The sequence below is a fragment of the Oncorhynchus keta genome, unplaced genomic scaffold (assembly GCF_023373465.1).
Source record: "Oncorhynchus keta strain PuntledgeMale-10-30-2019 unplaced genomic scaffold, Oket_V2 Un_contig_6081_pilon_pilon, whole genome shotgun sequence".
NCBI lineage: Eukaryota > Metazoa > Chordata > Actinopteri > Salmoniformes > Salmonidae > Oncorhynchus > Oncorhynchus keta.
In genome coordinates, this window is record NW_026288666.1 from 1 (window position 1) to 24,319 (window position 24,319).

The 24,319-nt window shown below is 43.7% G+C and overlaps 1 protein-coding gene across 1 annotated transcript in view; it reads left to right on the forward strand.

Annotated features, from left to right (window-relative positions):
- Nucleotides 1-6,137: 6,137 nt before the first annotated feature.
- The window catches only part of LOC127925684 (contactin-5-like), a gene marked incomplete at its 5' end in the record, with an annotated part of 34,475 nt that continues 16,293 nt past the window's right edge, over nucleotides 6,138-24,319 (forward strand). The window contains 4 exons of the mRNA XM_052510741.1: nucleotides 6,138-6,372; nucleotides 16,791-16,900; nucleotides 17,140-17,326; nucleotides 19,108-19,220. Coding sequence (XP_052366701.1) covers nucleotides 6,138-6,372; nucleotides 16,791-16,900; nucleotides 17,140-17,326; nucleotides 19,108-19,220 — 645 coding nt within the window. The remainder of the gene's footprint in view (nucleotides 6,373-16,790; nucleotides 16,901-17,139; nucleotides 17,327-19,107; nucleotides 19,221-24,319) is intronic.

Sequence of the window (24,319 nt, forward strand, 5' to 3'; positions counted from 1 at the left end):
ACAACACCATTAACCCTGTACTTTATCTAGAGAGGATATCTTCAGAAACAACACCATTAACCCTGTACTTTATCTAGAGACAAGGATATCTTCAGAAACAACACCAAATTGTTACTTGCTGATCACAATGAACAGAAGTTAGATTACAGCTGGGAGCGACTGGGATTCAGCTGTGACTTTGTGACATCTTGATTTAATTACTGTTTAGTGTTTCATTTGCAGACATTCATATAATCGTATTACCAAAGAGGTTATTGAAATAAACATGGAGTGAAGCATGTGACTAATACAACATGTAATAAATTGATTTGATTTATGGATCATCAGATGATGGTATTGTGTCGTGGGGGCCATACCCTCCCACTACACCACTGTAAAGGTATACCTATACACCTGGCTGTCAACGTGGGTCTCCTGCATGCCCACAAGACTGGGTTAGTCCCACCGAGCTAGACACAAACATTACACGTAGTGGTCAAGCTAGATGAGATGAGATGCACTTGTCTACTTCACTGCATGGTCAGGTCTTTATTGTAAAAGAGAATGTGCTCTAAATGACTTCTCTGGATTAAATCAAGGTTCAATTAAGGCAGTCCTCAGTCTGTTCTGAATCAGTTGGTCTCCCATGCAGAACACTGTATTAATGTTCCTGTATAGAATCAAGCAACTACAGAGAAATCCTGATGATGAAAACCTGTACAGAGTGCTCAGGACCTCAGACTGGGAGTGAATGTTCACCTTCCAACAGGACAACGACCTTAAGCACACAGACAAGACAACACAGGAGTGGCTTCGGGACAAATCTCTGAATGTCCTTGAGTGATCCAGCCAGAGCCTGGAATTTAACCCGATCGAACATCTCTGGAGAGACCTGGAAATAGCTGTGCAGCCACGCTCCCCATCCAACCTGACAGAGCTTGAGAGTATCTGCAGAGTAGAATCGGAGAAACTCACCAAATATAGGTCTGTCAAGCATGTAGTAGCCAATAAGATTTGTGGCTGTAATCGCTGCCAAGGTTTTTCAACAAAGTACTAAAGGGTCTGAAAACGTATGTAAATGTTATATATATATTTTTTTATTTGCAAAAATTGGTTAAAACCTGTTTTGCTTTATCATCATGAGATATTGTCTGTAGATTGATGAGGAAAAAAACACTTTAATACATTTTAGAATAAGGCTGTAACATAACAACATGTGGAAAAAGTGAAGGGGTCTGAATACTTTTCCAAAGGCACTGTATGTGGGCAGATATCATGGGGATTGGTATAGATATGTTATGTGGGCAGATATCATGAGGATTGGTATAGCTATGTTATGTGGGCAGATATCATGAGGATTGGTATAGCTATGTTATGTGGGCAGATATCATGAGGATTGGTATAGCTATGTTATGTGGGCAGATATCATGGAGATTGGTATAGCTATGTTATGGGCAGATATCATGAGGATTGGTATAGCTATGTTATGATATATGTGTATAGCTATGTTATATCATGAGGATTGGTATAGCTATGTTATGTGGGCAGATATCATGGGGATTGGTATAGCTATGTTATATGGGCAGATATCATGAGGATTGGTATAGCTATGTTATGTGGGCAGATATCGTGGGGATTGGTATAGCTATGTTATGTAGGCAGATATCATGAGGATTGGTATAGCTATGTTATGTGGGCATTTCTCAAGGGAGATTGGTATAGCTATGTTATGTGGGCAGATATCATGGGGATTGGTATAGCTATGTTATGTGGGCAGATATCTTGGGGATTGGTATAGCTATGTTATGTAGGCAGATATCATGAGGATTGGTATAGCTATGTTATGTGGGCATTTCTCAAGGGAGATTGGTATAGCTATGTTATGTGGGCAGATATCATGGGGATTGGTATAGCTATGTTATGTGGGCAGATATCGTGGGGATTGGTATAGCTATGTTATGTGGGCAGATATCATGAGGATTGGTATAGCTATGTTATGTGGGCAGATATCATGAGGATTGGTATAGCTATGTTATGTGGGCATTTCTCAAGGGGAGATTGGTATAGCTATGTTATGTGGGCAGATATCATGAGGATTGGTATAGCTATGTTATGTGGGCAGATATCATGGGGATTGGTATAGCTATGTTATGTGGGCAGATATCATGAGGATTGGTATAGCTATGTTATGTGGGCAGATATCATGGGGATTGGTATAGCTATGTTATGTGGGCAGATATCATGAGGATTGGTATAGCTATGTTATGTGGGCAGATATCATGGGGATTGGTATAGCTATGTTATGTGGGCAGATATGGTATAGCTATGTTATGTGGGCAGATATCATGGGGATTGGTATAGCTATGTTATGTGGGCAGATATCATGAGGATTGGTATAGCTATGTTATGTGGGCAGATATCATGGGGATTGGTATAGCTATGTTATGTGGGCAGATATCATGGGGATTGGTATAGCTATGTTATGTGGGCAGATATCACAGGGATTGGTATAGCTATGTTATGTGGGCATTTCTCAAGGGAGATTGGTATAGCTATGTTATGTGGGCAGATATCATGAGGATTGGTATAGCTATGTTATGTGGGCATTTCTCAAGGGAGATTGGTATAGCTATGTTATGTGGGCAGATATCATGGGGATTGGTATAGCTATGTTATGTGGGCAGATATCATGAGGATTGGTATAGCTATGTTATGTGGGCATTTCTCAAGGGAGATTGGTATAGCTATGTTATGTGGGCAGATATCATGGGGATTGGTATAGCTATGTTATGTGGGCAGATATCATGGGGATTGGTATAGCTATGTTATGTGGGCAGATATCATGAGGATTGGTATAGCTATGTTATGTGGGCAGATATCATGAGGATTGGTATAGCTATGTTATGTGGGCAGATATCATGGGGATTGGTATAGCTATGTTATGTGGGCAGATATCATGAGGATTGGTATAGCTATGTTATGTGGGCAGATATCATGGGGATTGGTATAGCTATGTTATGTGGGCAGATATCATGGAGATTGGTATAGCTATGTTATGTGGGCAGATATCATGGGGATTGGTATAGCTATGTTATGTGGGCAGATATCATGGGATTGGTATAGCTATGTTATGTAGGCAGATATCATGGGGATTGGTATAGCTATGTTATGTGGGCAGATATCATGAGGATATCATGTGGGCAGATATCATGGGATTGGTATAGCTATGTTATGTGGGCAGATATGTGCATTTCTCAAGGATTGGTATAGCTATGTTATGTGGGCAGATATCATGAGGATTGGTATAGCTATGTTATGTGGGCAGATATCATGGGGATTGGTATAGCTATGTTATGTGGGATATCATGAGATATCTATGTTATGGGCAGGGGATTGGTATAGCTATGTTATGTGGGCAGATATCATGAGGATTGGTATAGCTATGTTATGTGGGCAGATATCATGGGGATTGGTATAGCTATGTTATGTGGGCAGATATCATGAGGATTGGTATAGCTATGTTATGTGGGCAGATATCATGAGGATTGGTATAGCTATGTTATGTGGGCAGATATCATGAGGATTGGTATAGCTATGTTATGTGGGCAGATATCATGAGGATTGGTATAGCTATGTTATGTGGGCAGATATCATGAGGATTGGTATAGCTATGTTATGTGGGCAGATATCATGGGAGATTGGTATAGCTATGTTATGTGGGCAGATATCATGGGGATTGGTATAGCTATGTTATGTGGGCAGCAGATATCTATGTTATGTGGGCAGATATCATGGGGATTGGTATAGCTATGTTATGTGGGCAGATATCATGAGGATTGGTATAGCTATGTTATGTGGGCAGATATCATGAGGATTGGTATAGCTATGTTATGTGGGCAGATATCGTGGGGATTGGTATAGCTATGTTATGTGGGCAGATATCATGGGGATTTATGGTTGGGGAACAGATGGTCTCTGCATGTGAGGTTCCCATGGTGAAGCATGGAGGAAGAGGTGTGATGGTGTGGGGTTGCTTTGCTGGTGACACTGTCTATGATTTATTTAGAATTCAAGGCACACTTAACCAGCATGGCTATCACAGCATTCTGCAGCTATACGCCATCCCATTTGGTATGCGCTTAGTGAGACTCATTTGTTTTCCAACAAGACAATGACCCAAAACATACCTCCAGGCTGTGTAAGGGCTATTTGACCAAGGTGAGTGATGGGGTGCTGCATCAGATGACCTGGCCTCCAGAATACCCCGACCTCAACTCAATTGAGATGGTTAGGGATGAGTTGGACCGCAGAGTGAAGGAAAAGCAACCAACAAGTTGTCAGCATATGTGGGAAACCAAGCAGGTTTAAATGGATGATATTTCCATGTACTCTCATATCTCTACTCTCTTTTTGATTTACTCTAGGTACAAGAGGCTCTAGGTACAAGGTGCTCTAGGTACAATGTGCTCTAGGTACAAGGTGCTCTAGGTACAATGTGCTCTAGGTACAATGTGTTCTAGGTACAAGGTGCTCTAGGTGCTCTAGGTACACAGTGCTCTAGGTACAAGGTGCTCTAGGTGCTCTAGGTACAATGTGCTATAGGTACAATGTGCTCTAGGTACAAGGTGCTCTAGGTGGTCTAGGTATAAGGTGCTCTAGGTGAAAGGTGCTCTAGGTACAAGGTGCTCTAGGTGTCTAGGTATAAGGTGCTCTAGGTGAAAGGTGCTCTAGGTACAATGTGCTCTAGGTGGTTCTGGGTATGCAAGGTCCCCGAGCTGACAAGGTACAAATCTGTCATTCTGTGAACAGGCAGTTGTGCTGTTCTATTGAAAATAAGAATTTGTTCTTAACTGACTTGCCTAGTAAAATAAAGGTACAATTTAAAAAACAAGGTGCTCTAGGTAAAACATGCTCTAGGTGCAATGTGCTCTAGATGCTCTAGGTACAATGTGCTCTAGGTACAAGGTGCTCTAGGTGGTCTAGGTACAAGGTGCTCTAGGTGGTCTAGGTATAAGGTGCTCTAGGTACAAGGTGATCTAGGCACAAGGTGCTCTAGGTACAAGGTGATCTAGTTTACAAGGTGCTCTAGATACAAGGTGCTGTAGGTACAGGTGATGTAGGCACAAGGTGCTCTAGGTACAAGGTGATCTAGTTACAAGGTGATGTAGGTACAAGGTGATCTAGTTACAAGGTGCTCTAGGTACAAGGTGATCTAGTTACAAGGTGCTCTAGGTACAAGGTGATGTAGTTACAAGGTGCTGTAGGTACAAGGTGCTGTAGGCTAGTTACAGGTGATGTAGGTACAAGGTGATCTAGTTACAAGGTGCTCTAGGTACAAGGTGATCTAGGTACAAGGTGCTCTAGGTACAAGGTGCTCTAGGTACAAGGTGCTCTAGGTACAAGGTGCTGTAGGTACAAGGTGATGTAGGCACAGGTGATCTAGGTGATACAAGGTGATGATCTAGTTACAAGGTGCTCTAGGTACAAGGTGCTCTAGGTACAAGGTGCTGTAGTTACAGGTGATGTTGTGCTGTAGTTACAAGTGTGATAGGTAGTTAGGTGCAAGGTGATAGGTACAAGGTGCTCTAGGTGGTAGGTACAAGGTGATCTAGGTATAAGGTGCTCAAGATCTAGGAGGTGCTCTAGGTACAAGGTGATCTAGTTACAAGGTGCTCTAGGTACAAGGTGATCTAGGTATAAGGTGATATAGGTACAAGGTGCTCTAGGTACAAGGTGATCTAGTTACAAGGTGATGTAGGTACAGGGTGATCTAGTTACAAGGTGATGTACAAGGTGATGTAGGTACAAGGTGCTGTAGGTCAAGGTGATGTAGGTCAAGGTGATGTAGTTACAAGGTGATGTAGTTACAAGGTGCTGTAGGTACAAGGTGATGTAGTTACAAGGTGATGTAGGTACAACTGTCTGTATTATGATATTGTAAGCAAGATACGAGCGGCGAGATTGGCTCCTGTAAGGATCTTTCTTGAATACAATACAATTATTAATATCTACAGCAGGCTGGGCTGATTTTTGAACAGATTAATTAATTTATGAATGTAAATTAATGTATTCAGATATTTAAATGACCAATGTTGTGGTCATTGATTTGGGTTGTATATCTAATCAAATAAAACTGTATCTCTTTCCTTGTTTTCCAGCCTGTGTCTGAGGAGTTCCAGAATGGCGAGGGCTTTGGCTACATCGTGGCATTCCGAGCCAATGGTACGCGAGGCTGGAAGGAGAAGATGGTGACATCAGCAGATTCCACTACATACAAGTACAGAGACGAGACCTTCCCTCCCCTCACCCCCTTCGAAGTGAAAGTGGGCGTGTACAACAACAAGGGAGACGGACCCTTCAGTGGTGTGGTCACTGTGTACTCTGCAGAGGGAGGTGAGTTCTTGCACTCACACATCTAAGGATCTCATCACATCTCAGAAGTCTAAAGATCAAAAGAGCACATCTTAGTCATCTAGCCAATGGGTTGATTTGTTGGCTTTGGAAATGTAAAACAGTTATTCAAAGAGAAGGACCTCCTACATTTAGTCCTCCAATCATTGTATTTGTTTGGTGAATTAAGCTCACTGATTAGTAAGGAACTCCCCTCACCTGGTTGGTTGTCTAGGTCTTATAGAGTGACTGAACCAGGGAACTCCCCTCACCTGGTTCTCCAGGTCTTATAGAGTGACTGAACCAGGGAACTCCCCTCACCTGGTTGGTTCTCCAGGTCTTATTGAGTGACTGAACCAGGGAATTCCCTCACCTGGTTCTCCATGTCTTATAGAGTGACTGAACCAGGGAATTCCCTCACCTGGTTGTCCATGTCTTATAGAGTGACTGAACCAGGGAACTCCCTCACCTGGTTCTCCAGGTCTTATAGAGTGACTGAACCAGGGAACTCCCCTCACCTGGTTGTCCATGTCTTATAGAGTGACTGAACCAGGGAACTCCCTCACCTGGTTCTCCAGGTCTTATAGAGTGACTGAACCAGGGAACTCCCCTCACCTGGTTGGTTGTCTAGGTCTTATAGAGTGACTGAACCAGGGAATTCCCTCACCTGGTTGTCCATGTCTTATAGAGTGACTGAACCAGGGAACTCCCCTCACCTGGTTGTCCATGTCTTATAGAGTGACTGAACCAGGGAACTCCCCTCACCTGGTTGTCCATGTCTTATAGAGTGACTGAACCAGGGAATTCCCCTCACCTGGTTGTCCATGTCTTATAGAGTGACTGAACCAGGGAACTCCCCTCACCTGGTTGTCCATGTCTTATAGAGTGACTGAACCAGGGAACTCCCCTCACCTGGTTGGTTGTCTAGGTCTTATAGAGTGACTGAACCAGGGAATTCCCCCCACCTGGTTGTCTAGGTCTTATTGAGTGACTGAACCAGGGAACTCCCCTCACCTGGTTGTCCAGGTCTTATAGAGTGACTGAACCAGAGAGTAAGAGCCGAAGCGAGTGGGTTCACTCCACCCAAAATCTGTCCATGTTCAAGATTTTCTTTTTCTTTTGGAAAAAGTCATATTGCAACCTATGTGTTGTGATAATTGTGTTGTTTGCTCTATAACCTGTTAGTCCGTGTGCCTTGACACAGTGATATATAGGCCTAAATGCAGAGACAGTAAGAAAACACGGTTACAGAATAAATTCAACCACACCACCTGGTTGTCAGGTCTTATTGAACTGAACCAGGGAACTCCCCTCACCTGGAGTCCACAGGTCTTATGTAGTGACAAACCAGTTAAGACCTACAGCAGTGGGTTCAAGCACCCAAAATCTGTCCATGTTCAAGATTTTCTTTTAAATCTTTGATTTTGGAAAAAGTCATATTGCACCATTTCAACCTATGTGTTGCACCATGATAATTGTGTCCACTATTGCACCATATAACCTGTTAGTCCGTGTGCAGGAGCTTACTATTCCAGCACAGTGAGCTGCCTCCACTATTCCAGCAGGTCTAAATGCAGAGACAGCAATGTCAAAACACTGGTTACAGAATAAATTCAACCAGCACCATGTCAACAACAGGAGCTATTTCATCATGTCAAAACCAGAGAACTATTCCAGCATCATGTCCAGGAGCTGGAGTCAGCACCATGTCAACAACAGGAGCTGCCGCTATATTCCAGCACCATGTAACAAACAGTTACATGACCTACAGCATGGTCAAGCAAGTTCATCTTTCTGAAATGGTTAAATAAACAACCTTTGATTTAGAACCACAGAGAGTTACCGCAATTCTACTAGAAAACAGGAGCTGCCGCTACTATTCCAGCACCATTTCAACAACAGGAGCTGCCGCTACTATTCCAGCACCATGTCAACAACAGGAGCTGCCTCCACTATTCCAGCACCATGTCAACAACAGGAGCTGCCGCTACTATTCCAGCACCATGTCAACAACAGGAGCTGCCGCTACTATTCCAGCACCATGTCAACAACAGGAGCTGCCTCCACTATTCCAGCACCATGTCAACAACAGGAGCTGCCTCAACTAGTCCAGCACCATGTCAACAACAGGAGCTGCCGCTACTATTCCAGCACCATGTCAACAACAGGAGCTCCTCCACTATTCCAGCACCATTTCAACAACAGGAGCTGCCTCCACTATTCCAGCACCATTTCAACAACAGGAGCTGCCTCCACTATTCCAGCACCATGTCAACAACAGGAGCTGCCTCCACTATTCCAGCACCATGTCAACAACAGGAGCTGCCTCCACTATTCCAGCACCATGTCAACAACAGGAGCTGCACCTCCACTATTCCAGCACCATGTCAACAACAGGAGCTGCCTCCACTATTCCAGCACCATGTCAACAACAGGAGCTGCCTCCACTATTCCAGCACCATGTCAACAACAGGAGCTGCCTCCACTATTCCAGCACCATGTCAACAACAGGAGCTGCCTCCACTATTCCAGCACCATCCTCCACTCAACAACAGGAGCTGCCTCCACTATTCCAACCAGGAGCTGCCTCCACTATTCCAGCACCATGTCAACAACAGGAGCTGCCTCCACTATTCCATCACCATGTCAACAACAGGAGCTGCCTCCACTAGTCCAGCACCATTTCAACAACAGGAGCTGCCTCCACTATTCCAGCACCATGTCAACAACAGGAGCTCCTCCACTATTCCAGCACCATGTCAACAACAGGAGCTGCCTCCACTATTCCAGCACCATTTCAACAACAGGAGCTGCCTCCACTATTCCAGCACCATGTCAACAACAGGAGCTGCCTCCACTATTCCAGCACCATGTCAACAACAGGAGCTGCCTCCACTATTCCAGCACCATTTCAACAACAGGAGCTGCCTCCACTATTCCAGCACCATGTCAACAACAGGAGCTGCCTCCACTATTCCAGCACCATGTCAACAACAGGAGCTGCCTCCACTATTCCAGCACCATTTCAACAACAGGGCTCCTCCACTATTCCAGCATGTCAACAACAGGAGCTGCCTCCACTATTCCAGCACCATGTCAACAACAGGAGCTGCCTCCACTAGTCCAGCACCATTTCAACAACAGGAGCTGCCCTCCATGTATTCCAGCACCATGTCAACAACAGGAGCTGCCTCCACTATTCCAGCACCATTTCAACAACAGGAGCTGCCTCACTAGTCCAGCACCATGTCAACAACAGGAGCTGCCATTTCCACTAGTCCAGCACCATTTCAACAACAGGAGCTGCCTCCACTATTCCAGCACCATGTCAACAACAGGAGCTGCCTCCACTATTCCAGCACCATGTCAACAACAGGAGCTGCCTCCACTAGTCCAGCACCATTTCAACAACAGGAGCTGCCTCCACTATTCCAGCACCATGTCAACAACAGGAGCTGCCTCCACTATTCCAGCACCATTTCAACAACAGGAGCTGCCTCCACTATTCCAGCACCATTAACAACATCTTCGATCACCTGTTTAGTCTAATACAGTAACAACCAGTAGTGTAAAGTACTTAATAAAAATGCTTGAAAGTACTACTGAAGTAGTTTTTGGGGATATCTGAACTGTACTATTTATATTTTTGCCAACTTTTACATTTACTTCATTACATTCATAAAGAAAATAATGTACTTTTTACTCCATACATTTTCCCTGACACCCAAAAGTACTTGTTACATTTTGAATACTTAGCAGGACAATTCACACACTTATTAAAGTAGCATCTCTGGTCATCCCTACTGCCTTCTGATCTGGCGGACTCACTAAACACACGTGCTTCGTTTGTAAATGATGTCTGAGTGTTGGAGTGTGCCCCTGGCTATCCGTAAATTTCAAAAACAAGAAAATGATGCCTTCGGGTATGATTAACATATGGAATTTTAAGTTATTTGTACTTTAACTTTTACTTTTGATATAATCCTTAAATATATTTTTGCAATTACATTTACTTTTGATACTTAAGTATATTTAAAACCAAATACCTTTAGACTTTTACTCAAGTCATACTTCATTGGGTGACTTTCACTTTTTACTTTACTTTTTACTTCAATTTTCTATTAAGGTATCTTTACTTTTACTCAAGTATGACAACTGGGCACTTTTTCCACCACTGGTAACAAATAAAAGATACCAAAAACGATTTAGTCTATGCAATATAAGCTAAATATGATGTGCCATCCTCTCAGGCAAGTGGCCATAATGTATGAATTAATGGTTGGATCAGAATCGCTGTTATAATCATTATCCTTGTGGTAAAACCACAAGTCCAAATCCCTATCTCCACCCATAGCTACTTTAGGAAAGGGACAATTTTAGCTCGCTAAACACTGGAAAACAACACAATGAGATGGAACAATTCCTTTTTTTTCTGTCAGTCATGACATTTTCTTTTGATGTGATGTGTGAATGCAAATCCAAACTGACTTCCCTTGACACTTTGGTGCTCCAGGACCATTCACAATTTGGCTCACTCAGGTTAGCTCAACACTGATTGGGTATTGGCCAAATCCGTAAACGCGGGCACCCTCATAGATATCATCCAAACTAACTCGCCCTCCAAATACACCTCTGCTGTTTTCAACCAAGATCTCAGCGATCACTGCCTCATTGCCTGCATCCGTAATGGGTCTGCGGTCAAACGACCACCCCTCATCACTGTCAAACGCTCCCTAAAACACTTCTCCGAGCAGCCCTTTCTAATTGACCTGGCCCGGGGTATCCTGGAATGACATTGACCTCATCCCGTCAGTAGAGGATACCTGGCTATTCTTTAAAAGTGCCTTCCTCACCATCTTAAATAAGCATGCTCCAATCAAGAAATGTAGAACCAGGAATAGATATAGTCCTTGGTTCACTCCAGACCTGTCTTCCGTTGAAGAGCACAAAAACACCCTGTGGCGTTCTGCATTAGCATCGAATTTACAAAATAGCTTCCAACACTCTACTCAACAAATTGGATGCAGTCTATCACAGTGCCATCTGTTTTGTCACCAAAGCCCCATATAACTACCCACCACTGCGACCTGTATGATCTTGTTGGCTGGCCCTCGCTTCATATTTCTCGCCAAACCCACTGGCTCCAGGTCATCTACAAGTCTCTGCTAGGTAAAGCCTCGCCTTATCTCAGCTCACTGGTCACCATAGCAGCACCCACTCGTAGCACGCGCTCCAGCAGGTATATATCACTGGTCACCCCCAAATCCAATTCTTACGTTGGCCGCCTCTCCTTCCAGTTCTCTGCTGCCAATGACTGGAACGAACTGCAAAAATCTCTGAAGCTTGAGACTCATATCTCCCTCACTAACTTTAAGCACCAGCTGTCAGAGCAGCTCACAGATCACTGCACCTGATCACTGCACCTGTACATAGCTCATCTGCAAATAGCCCACCCAATCTTCCTCATCCTCATACTGTATTTATTTATTTATTGATCTTGCTCCTTTGCACCCCAGTTTCTCAACTTGCACATTCGTCTTCTGCAGATCCTACCATTCCAGTGTTTAATTGCTATATTGTAGTTACTTTGCCACCACGTCTATTTATTGCCTCACCTCTCTTATCCTACCTCATTTGCACGTGCTGTATATAGATTTTTCTGCTGTATTATTGATCGTATGTTTGTTTATTCCATGTGTAACTCTGTTGTTGTATGTGTCAAACTGCTTTGCTTATCTTTTCAGGTCGCAGTTGCAAATGAGAACATCTTCTCAACTAGGCTACCTACCTGGTCAAATAAATGTGAAATAAATCTAATAAAAATAAAACACATAGGGGTGCTGTTTCCCTCGTTCGGATGACATTCAGCTTCTTGCGAATTGAAAGAAAATTCTGAAACACAGAGAGATGAAAAATAAATAATTGTACATGTTTTTTTCTTTGATTATTGGTCCATTTTTGGGGGGAAGTCTGGCTTCACTTGGTATCCATGAGTACAAGTCACTGTGTAAATGGTATGTTATAGAAGGGTCAAGTCACTGTGTAAATGGTATGTTATAGAAGGGTCAAGTCACTGTGTAAATGGTATGTTATAGAAGGGTCAAGTCACTGTGTAAATGGTATGTTATAGAAGGGTCAAGTCACTGTGTAAATGGTATGTTATAGAAGGGTCAAGTCACTGTGTAAATGGTATGTTATAGAAGGGTCAAGTCACTGTGTAAATGGTATGTTATAGAAGGGTCAGAAGGGTCAAGTCACTGTGTAAATGGTATGTTATAGAAGGGTCAAGTCACTGTGTAAATGGTATGTTATAGAAGGGTCAAGTCACTGTGTAAATGGTATGTTATAGAAGGGTCAAGTCACTGTGTAAATGGTATGTTATAGAAGGGTCAAGTCACTGTGTAAATGGTATGTTATAGAAGGGTCAAGTCACTGTGTAAATGGTATGTTATAGAAGGGTCAAGTCACTGTGTAAATGGTATGTTATAGAAGGGTCAAGTCACTGTGTAAATGGTATGTTATGTTATAGAAGGGTCAAGTCACTGTGTAAATGGTATGTTATAGAAGGGTCAAGTCACTGTGTAAATGGTATGTTATAGAAGGGTCAAGTATGTTATAGAGAAGGGTCAAGTCACTGTGTAAATGGTATGTTATAGAAGGGTCACTGTGTAAATGGTATGTTATAGAAGGGTCAAGTCACTGTGTAAATGGTAATGGTCACTGTGTAAATGGTATGTTATAGAAGGGTCAAGTCACTGTGTAAATGGTATGTTATAGAAGGGTCAAGTCACTGTGTAAATGGTATGTTATAGAAGGGTCAAGTCACTGTGTAAATGGTATGTTATAGAAGGGTCAAGTCACTGTGTAAATGGTATGTTATAGAAGGGTCAAGTCACTGTGTAAATGGTATGTTATAGAAGGGTCAAGTCACTGTGTAAATGGTATGTTATAGAAGGGTCAAGTCACTGTGTAAATGGTATGTTATAGAAGGGTCAAGTCACTGTGTAAATGGTATGTTATAGAAGGGTCAAGTCACTGTGTAAATGGTATGTTATAGAAGGGTCAAGTCACTGTGTAAATGGTATGTTATAGAAGGGTCAAGTCACTGTGTAAATGGTATGTTATAGAAGGGTCAAGTCACTGTGTAAATGGTATGTTATAGAAGGGTCAAGTCACTGTGTAAATGGTATGTTATAGAAGGGTCCAGACACCGTTTTCTGTGATTTCACTAGTTTTTGTAAAACATACCTCAAACAGCAAATCACTTCCTTACCCTCGTTGTGTAGTATGGGGGCCCTGAAAAAAACATGAACAAAGGCTCCAAAAACACCCAAATGTGTACTTTTAGAAATGGCGTATTTGGAAATAACTAATATTTGACTCATATTGATGCCACACAGGCCCTTTTCTGTCAGAGAGTTTGTTTATTGGAGAAAATAACAGGAAGCAGCAGACACAGCCCTCTATGGAAGGACTCTGAATAGGTTGTCACTTGGAATGACCACTTTCAATGTATCACTTTCTTTCCCCTCCTCCTGCAAAGTCCAAAGGCAGAGTTCCTACAAAGTATTTACGACCGTCATAAAATGGCCAACTCCATCCCTTCTCCCCCTCTGCAGGAAAGAGCACTGTAGAGCTGACCCACTGTAACCTGATCCCACAGATCCTCCCAGGAGAGTCATGACAGAGCCTGTCAGTCTGAACACTGTCTGGTAACACTGAGTCTATCAGTCTGAACACTGTCTGGTAACACTGAGTCTATCAGTCTGAACACTGTCTGGTAACACTGAGTCTGTCAGTCTGAACACTGTCTGGTAACACTGAGTCTATCAGTCTGAACACTGTCTGGTAACACTGAGCCTGTCAGTCTGAACACTGTCTGGTAACACTGAGTCTATCAGTCTGAACACTGTCTGGTAACACTGAGTCTATCAGTCTGAACACTGTCTGGTAACACTGAGTCTATCAGTCTGAACACTGTCTGGTACACCAATACTGAGTCTGTCAGTCTGAACACTATCTGGTAACACTGAGTCTATCAGTCTGAACACTGTCTGGTAACACTGAGTCTATCAGTCTGAACACTGTCTGGTACACCAATACTGAGTCTGTCAGTCTGAACACTGTCTGGTAACACTGAGTCTATCAGTCTGAACACTGTCTGGTAACACTGAGTCTATCAGTCTGAACACTGTCTGGTAACACTGAGTCTGTCACTTAGGGCGCTGTCTGGTAACACTGACCCTGTCACTTAGGGCGCTGTCTGGTAACACTGACCCTGTCACTTAGGGCGCTGTCTGGTAACACTGACCCTGTCACTTAGGGCGCTGTCTGGTAAAACTGACCCTGTCACTTAGGGCGCTGTCTGGTAACACTGACCCTGTCACATAGTGCGCTGTCTGGTAACACTGAGTCTATCAGTCTGAACACTGTCTGGTAACACTGAGTCTATCAGTCTGAACACTGTCTGGTAACACTGAGTCTATCAGTCTGAACACTGTCTGGTAACACTGAGTCTGTCACTTAGGGCGCTGTCTGGTAACACTGACCCTGTCACTTAGGGCGCTGTCTGATAACACTGACCCTGTCACTTAGGGCGCTGTCTGGTAACACTGACCCTGTTACTTAGGGCGCTGTCTGGTAAAACTGACCCTGTCACTTAGGGCGCTGTCTGGTAACACTGACCCTGTCACTTAGGGTGCTGTCTGGTAAAACTGACCCTGTCACTTAGGACGCTGTCTGGTAACACTGACCCTGTCACTTAGGGCGCTGTCTGGTAACACTGACCCTGTCACTTAGGGCGCTGTCTGGTAAAACTGACCCTGTCACTTAGGGCGCTGTCTGGTAACACTGACCCTGTCACATAGTGCGCTGTCTGGTAACACTGAGTCTATCAGTCTGAACACTGTCTGGTAACACTGAGTCTATCAGTCTGAACACTGTCTGGTAACACTGAGTCTGTCACTTAGGGCGCTGTCTGGTAACACTGACCCTGTCACTTAGGGCGCTGTCTGGTAACACTGACCCTGTCACTTAGGGCGCTGTCTGGTAACACTGACCCTGTCACTTAGGGCGCTGTCTGGTAACACTGACCCTGTCACTTAGGGCACTGTCTGGTAACACTGACCCTGTCACTTAGGGCGCTGTCTGGTAATACTGACCCTGTCACTTAGGGCGCTGTCTGGTAACACTGACCCTGTCACTTAGGGCGCTGTCTGGTAAAACTGACCCTGTCACTTAGGGCGCTGTCTGGTAACACTGACCCTGTCACATAGTGCGCTGTCTGGTAACACTGAGTCTATCAGTCTGAACACTGTCTGGTAACACTGAGTCTATCAGTCTGAACACTGTCTGGTAACACTGAGTCTATCAGTCTGAACACTGTCTGGTAACACTGAGTCTGTCACTTAGGGCGCTGTCTGGTAACACTGACCCTGTCACTTAGGGCGCTGTCTGATAACACTGACCCTGTCACTTAGGGCGCTGTCTGGTAACACTGACCCTGTCACTTAGGGCGCTGTCTGGTAAAACTGACCCTGTCACTTAGGGCGCTGTCTGGTAACACTGACCCTGTCACTTAGGGTGCTGTCTGGTAACACTGACCCTGTCACTTAGGACGCTGTCTGGTAACACTGACCCTGTCACTTAGGGCGCTGTCTGGTAACACTGACCCTGTCACTTAGGGCGCTGTCTGGTAAAACTGACCCTGTCACTTAGGGCGCTGTCTGGTAACACTGACCCTGTCACATAGTGCGCTGTCTGGTAACACTGAGTCTATCAGTCTGAACACTGTCTGGTAACACTGAGTCTATCAGTCTGAACACTGTCTGGTAAAACTGAGTCTGTCACTTAGGGCGCTGTCTGGTAACACTGACCCTGTCACTTAGGGCGCTGTCTGGTAACACTGACCCTGTCACTTAGGGCGCTGTCTGGTAACACTGACCCTGTCACTTAGGGCGCTGTCTGGTAACACTGACCCTGTCACTTAGGGCACTGTCTGGTAACACTGACCCTGTCACTTAGGGCGCTGTCTGGTAATACTGACCCTGTCACTTAGGGCGCTGTAGAGCTGACCCACTGTAACCTGATCCTTCAGATCTTCACAGGAGAGTCATGACAACTGATTTGATGTTTACTGTGATATAATACTGATTGATGTTCATAGTATGCCTTTTAAATAATCCCCTCATTATAATGATATCCCCGTCATTATTCATATTAGAGTCTGTAGTGTAAATATCTCAATTTCAACACATCTGTCCATCATTCTGTATTAGTGTCTGTAGTGTAAATATCTCAATTTCAACACATCTATCCATCATTCTGTATAACGTTTGAAGAGCTAGCAGCAGTTATAGTGTGACACCATATTCCCTGGGGTTTCTAAGGTTGACTGTGTGTGTGTGTGTTTCCCTCCACAGAGCCCAGGGACGCCCCATCTGAGGTGAAAGCTTCCAGCATTTCCTCTAAGGAAATTAAGGTCACTTGGAGACAGATCAACCCTGGTCCTGGGAGACCACGGGGATACGAGGTGAGTGTGTGTGTGCCTATCTGTGTGTTTGTCTGTGTGTGTGTGTGTGTGTGTGTGTGTGTGTGTGTGTGTGTGTGTGTGTGTGTGTGTGTGTGTGTGTGTGTGCATTCGTGCACGTTTGTGTTCTTGTTCGTGTGCATGTACTATTTTCTCAAATATTTGTAGATTTCACCTCTTTACTAAATACGAGGATAAAGGAAACAGTCATTGGAAAGAACCCAACTCTTCCTTTGCCTCAGGTGAGCTACAGGAAGGACAGTGAGCAGGAGGAGTCAGGGAAGAAGAAGAAGACAGCGGGGAACGAGACGTCTATGGTGCTGACAGGGTTGGAGGGGAACAGTGTGTACCTCATCACAGTCAGAGGCTTCAACAGTATCGGCCAGGGCCCTGCATCGACCGCTAGCACCGCCAAGACCAGGAAAGACCGTGAGTACAGTAACTCACACACTACCAGCCAGCCCACCTAGCACCACCAAGACCAAGAAAGACCGTGAGTACAGTAACTCACACACGACCAGCCAGCCCACCTAGCACCGCCAAGACCAAGAAAGACCGTGAGTACAGTAACTCACACACTACCAGCCAGCCCACCTAGCTCTGCCAAGACCAAGAAAGATCGTGAGTACAGTAACTCACACACTAGTAACTCACACACTACCAGCCAGCCCACCTAGCTCTGCACAGACCAGGAAAGACAGTGAGTACAGTAACTCACACACTAGTAACTCACACACTACCAGCCAGCCCACCTAGCTCTGCACAGACCAGGAAAGACCGTGAGTACAGTAACTCACACACTAGCAACTCACACACTACCAGCCAGCCCAGCTAGCTCTGCCAAGACCAAGAAAGATTGTGAGTACAGTAACTCACACACTAGCAACTCACACACTACCAGCCAGCCCACCTAGCTCTGCACAGACCAGGAAAGACAGTGAGTACACCCCTCATACCAACCATACTGTATGTAAATACATTCCCTCATACCAACCATACTGTATGTAAATACATCCCCTCATACCAACCATACTGTATGTAAATACATTCCCTCATACCAACCATACTGTATGTAAATACATTCCCTCATACCAACCATACTGTATGTAAATATATTCCCTCATACCAACCATACTGTATGTAAATACATTCCCTCATACCAACCATACTGTATGTAAATACATTCCCTCATACCAACCATACTGTATGTAAATACATTCCCTCATACCAACCATACTGTATGTAAATACATTCCCTCATACCAACCATACTGTATGTAAATACATTCCCTCATACCAACCATACTGTATGTAAATACATTCCCTCATACCAACCATACTGTATGTAAATACATCCCCTCATACCAACCATACTGTATGTAAATACATTCCCTCATACCAACCATACTGTATGTAAATACATTCCCTCATACCAACCATACTGTATGTAAATACATCCCCTCATACCAACCATACTGTATGTAAATACATTCCCTCATACCAACCATACTGTATGTAAATACATCCCCTCATACCAACCATACTGTATGTAAATACATTCCCTCATACCAACCATACTGTATGTAAATACATCCCCTCATACCAACCATACTGTATGTAAATACATTCCCTCATACCAACCATACTGTATAAAGAGACATTCACTTCTTTGATATATCTGTATATGCAAATCAAATTCCTGGTACATGTAAATGTACTTGACAATTAAAGGTGATTCTGATATGGAGACATGTTCTCATTCGATATGTGAACATCTTGGCCATGTTCTGTTATAATCTCCACCCGGCACAGCCAGAAGAGGACTGGCCACCCCTCATAGCCTGGTTCCTCTCTAGGTTTATAATCTCCACCCGGCACAACCAAAAGAGTACTGGCCACCCCTCATAGCCTGGTTCCTCTAGGTTTCTTCCTAGGTTCTGGCCTTTCTAGGGAGTTTTTCCTAGCCACCGTGCTTCTACATCTGCATTGCTTGCTTCTTGGGGTTTTTGGCTGGGTTTCTGTACAGCACTTTGAGACATCAGCTGATGTACAAAGGGCTATATAAATACATTTGATTGATTACTATTAGACAAATTATATTTTATTGTGCACGCAAGAAACAGAAATGTACCACAATAGACCAAATAGATGAAAACTCCCTGTGCTTGTATTTAGTTGTATTGTTAATTGATCTCTGTGCTTTCTAATCAGCTCCAGTCCAGCCTCCAGCCAACCTCATGTGGATTCAGGAAGGAACTAACGTGTCTCTAAACTGGGAGCCGGTCAAGTCTAAAGACAACGAGTCAGATGTCATAGGATACAAGGTACGCTCAACTTACAATACTCAGCTCATTCTCATCCTATCAAGGAGCCGGTGTCCTGGCTCAATACTCATCCTATCTAGAAGCTAGTGTCCTGGCTCAATACTCATCCTATCTAGAAGCTAGTGTCCTGGCTCAATACTCATCCTATCAAGGAGCCGGTGTCCTGGCTCAATACTCATCCTATCTAGGAGCTAGTGTCCTGGCTCAATACTCATCCTATCTAGAAGCTAGTGTCCTGGCTCAATACTCATCCTATCTAGGAGCCGGTGTCCTGGCTCAATACTCATCCTATCTAGGAGCCGGTGTCCTGGCTCAATACTCATCCTATCTAGGAGCCGGTGTCCTGGCTCAATACTCATCCTATCTAGGAGCCGGTGTCCTGGCTCAATACTCATCCTATCTAGGAGCCGGTGTCCTGGCTCAATACTCATCCTATCTAGGAGCCGGTGTCCTGGCTCAATACTCATCCTATCTAGGAGCCGGTGTCCTGGCTCAATACTCATCCTATCTAGGAGCTAGTGTCCTGGCTCAATACTCATCCTATCTAGGAGCCGGTGTCCTGGCTCAATACTCATCCTATCTAGGAGCTGGTGTCCTGGCTCAATACTCATCCTATCTAGGAGCCGGTGTCCTGGCTCAATACTCATCCTATCTTGGAGCCGGTGTCCTGGCTCAATACTCATCCTATCCTGATCTGGTGTCCTGGCTCAATACTCATCCTATCTAGGAGCTGGTGTCCTGGCTCAATGCCAATCCGGACCCGTTGTCCTGGCTAAATTCAAAATCTGACTCAATTTACTATTAGCTGGTGTCCTGGCTCAATCATCCTATCTAGGAGCCGGTGTCCTGGCTAACTCATCCAACCATACTGTAGTAGTCTCTTAATCATCTAGGAGCTAACTCATCCTATCCATACTCATCCATACTGTATATAGTCTCATAATCATGTCCAGCTAACTCATCCAACCATACTATCATACTGTATCTTATAGTCTCTCAATAATCATCCCCTGGCTAACTCATCCAACCATATCAAAATCTGTATATAGTCTCTTAATCATCCCCAGCTAACTCATTCAACCATACTATCATACTGTATATAGTCTCTTAATCATCTCCAGCTAACTCATCCAACCATACTATCATACTGTATATAGTCTCTTAATCATCCCCAGCTAACTCATCCAACCATACTATCATACTGTATATAGTCTCTTAATCATCCCCAGCTAACTCATCCAACCATACTGTATATAGTCTCTTAATCATCCCCAGCTAACTCATCCAACCATACTATGGTACTGTATATAATATCTTAATCATCCCCGGCTAACTCATCCAACCAAACTGTATATAGTCTCTTAATCATCCCCAGCTAACTCATCCAACCATACTATCATACTGTATATAGTCTCTTAATCATCCCCAGCTAACTCATCCAACCATACTGTATATAGTCTCTTAATCATCCCCAGCTAACTCATCCAACCATACTGTATATAGTCTCTTAATCATCCCCAGCTAACTCATCAAACCATACTATCATACTGTATATAGTCTCTTAATCATCCCCAGATAACTCATCCAACCACACTATCTTACTGTATATAGTCTCTTAATCATGCCCCAGCTAACCACAATGCCTATCCACCCATGCTCTAGGTTTTAGAGCACCACAAAAAACCAAGGTTTTAATGTGAGGAAGTATGCATTGGTCCAAGGTTTTAAGCACCACAATGCCTACTCCACCCATGCTCTACCAAGGTTTTAGAGCACCACAATGCCTATTCCACCCATGCTCTACCAAGGTTTTAGAGCACCACAATGCCTACTCCACCCATGCTCTAACCAAGGTTTTTCCAGCACACAGCTTTGACCTACTACAGTAGCCATGTTGGTCTATTGCACTTCAAACTATGTGAAGGCAGGTTGCTTAGGATTCAAACCTTCTCAAACTGACTACATCCATATGAAAAACTTTCCAAAGATAAATATATCTAGCTAGCCTGCTTCTCATCTGACTGGTGTTAGCTAGCTAGCTACAGCTGCTAGCCTGCTACTAGCTAGCTACAGCTGCTAGCCTGCTACTAGCTAGCTGCTGTTGTGCAGCAACCGAGTTGCTGGTCTCGGTTTTAGAAAAGGTAGCACATTGTTGGTTCTTAATGGACGTAAATTAGCATGTGAGAGTGATAAATGACACATACTGTGGGGTGGCAGGTAGCCTAGTGGTTAGAGAATTGGGCAAGAAACTGAAAGGTCGCTGGATCGAATCCCTGAGCTGACGCGGTAAAAATGTGTAATTCTGCCCCTGAGCAAAGCAGTTATCCCACTGTTCCCCAGTAGGCTGAAATTGTAAATAAAATTCATAACTGACTTGCCTAATAAAACAAAGGTTACATTATATAATTTTTTATAGTCTCAGTTTAATCCAACATCTAGAATTTCAGCTAATGTTAGGTTGGCCTAGTAAATACTCTGAGAACTCAATTAATTGATAACTACTATTTTAAAAACCGGGTGTGTTTCTCTCGGTAATGACTGGACGGCTCATGATGAGAGGTGGAGAGTTTGTTGTGTGCTTCCAATCACGCTTCCAATCACGTTGACATTGGTGTCAAATTGGATTAGATTTGATTGTATGGAGATTTTTATTTATTAACCTTAGCTTCAACCAATGCCATATTATTGGCCCTAGCTTCAACCAATGACATATTATTAGCCCTAGCTTCAACCAATGCCATATTATTGGCCCCAGCTTCAACCAATGACTTATTATTGGCCCTAGCTTCAACCAATGACATATTATTGGTCATAGCTTCAACCAATGACATATTATTAGCCCTAGCTTCAACCAATGACATATTGACATATTATTGGTCATAGCTTCAACCAATGCCATATTATTAGCCCTAGCTTCAACCAATGCCCTACTATTAGCCCTAGCTTCAACCAATGCCATACTATTGGCCCTAGCTTCAACCAATGCCCTACTATTAGCCCTAGCTTCAACCAATGCCATACTATTGGCCCGAGCTTCAACCAATGACATATTATTGGCCCCAGCTTCAACCAATGACATATTATTAGCCCTAGCTTCAACCAATGACACATTATTAGCCCTAGCTTCAACCAATGACATATTATTGGCCCTAGCTTCAACCAATTCCATATTATTGGCCCCAGCTTCAACCAATGCCATATTATTGGCCCCAGCTTCAACCAATGCCATATTATTGGCCCCAGCTTCAACCAATGACTTATTATTGGCCCTAGCTTCAACCAATGCCATATTATTGGCCCCAGCTTCAACCAATGACTTATTATTGGCCCTAGCTTCAACCAATGACATATTATTAGCCCTAGCTTCAACCAATGACATATTATTGGCCCCAGCTTCAACCAATGCCATATTATTGGTCATAGCTTCAACCAATGACATATTATTAGCCCTAGCTTCAACCAATGACATATTATTAGCCCTAGCTTCAACCAATGACATATTATTGGCCCTAGCTTCAACCAATTCCATACTATTAGCCCTAGCTTCAACCAATTCCATACTATTAGCCCTAGCTTCAACCAATGCCATATTATTGGTCATAGCTTCAACCAATACAATACTATTGGCCCTAGCTTCAACCAATGACATATTATTGGTCGTAGCTTCAACCAATACAATACTATTGGCCCTAGCTTCAACCAATGCCATAATATTCGCCCTAGATTCAACCAATGCCCTAGCTTCAACCAATGCCCTAGCTTCAACTAATGCCCTACTATTGGCCCTATCTTCAACCAATGCTCTAGCTTCAACCAATGCCTTACTATTGGCCCTAGCTTCAACCAATGCCCTACTATTGGCCCTAGCTTCAACCAATGCCATACCATTAGCCCAAGCTTCAACTCATGCCCTACCTTCAACCAATGCCCTACTATTGTCCCTAGCTTCAACCAATGTCCTTCTATTGGCCCTAGCTTCAACCAATGCCCTAGCTTCAACAAATTCCCTACTATTGGCCCAAGCTTCAACCAATGACCTAGCTTCAACCAATGCCCTACTATTAGCCATAGCTTCCACCAATGCCATATTATTTGCCCTAGCTTCAACCAATGCCTTGCTATTAGCCCTAGCTTCAACAAATTCCCTACTATTGGCCCAAGCTTCAACCAATGACCTAGCTTCAACCAATGCCCAACTATTGGCCCTAGCTTCAACCAATGCCATACCATTAGCCCGAGCTTCAACCAATGCCCTACCTTCAACGAATGCCCAACTATTGGCCCTAGCTTCAACCAATGCCATACTCCTAGCTTCAACCAATGCAATTCTATTGGCCATAGCTTCAACCAATGCCCTAGCTTCAACCAATGCACTACTATTGGCCTTAGCTTCAACCAATGCAATTCTATTGGCCATAGCTTCAACCAATGCCCTAGCTTCAACAAATGCCTTACTGTTAGCCCTAGCTTCAATCAATGCAATCCTATTGGCCCTAGCTTCAACCAATGCTCTAGCTTCAACCAATGTCCTACTTTTCGCCCTAGCTTCAACCAATGCTATTTTATTAGCCCTACTTTCAACCAATGCCATACTATTGGCCCTAGCTTCAACCAATGACATATTATTAGCCCTAGCTTCAACCAATGCCCTACTATTAGCCCTAGCTTCAACCAATGCCGTACTGTTGTGGGCTCTATCGCCTCCACCATAATATAGCCACCTAATCAACCCCAGCTCACTCATCCAACCCCTCTCATCTTCCCTGCTACTTTTCCTTTGATTGTTGCTGTAAACGAGAATGTGTTGTCAACTTGTCAGTCATCTTACCTGGTACAATACACCTTATACATACACTATCCAGACACAGACAATCTGCCTTTAGCCAACACCATTACCACTCTGGAGCCAGTAACCACAGGTCCAGCACACGTTTATGTGTTATTCGTTCTGGCAGAGTGACCCACTGAATTAACACAGCTAACATGTATACAACAATAGGAAGGCTATTGCAACTGAAACATTGTGTATGTGGCTGCAGGAATAAGACAGTGTCTGTAGAAACATAGGGGTTTTCTTTCTCTGTTATCTTGTGTAATGT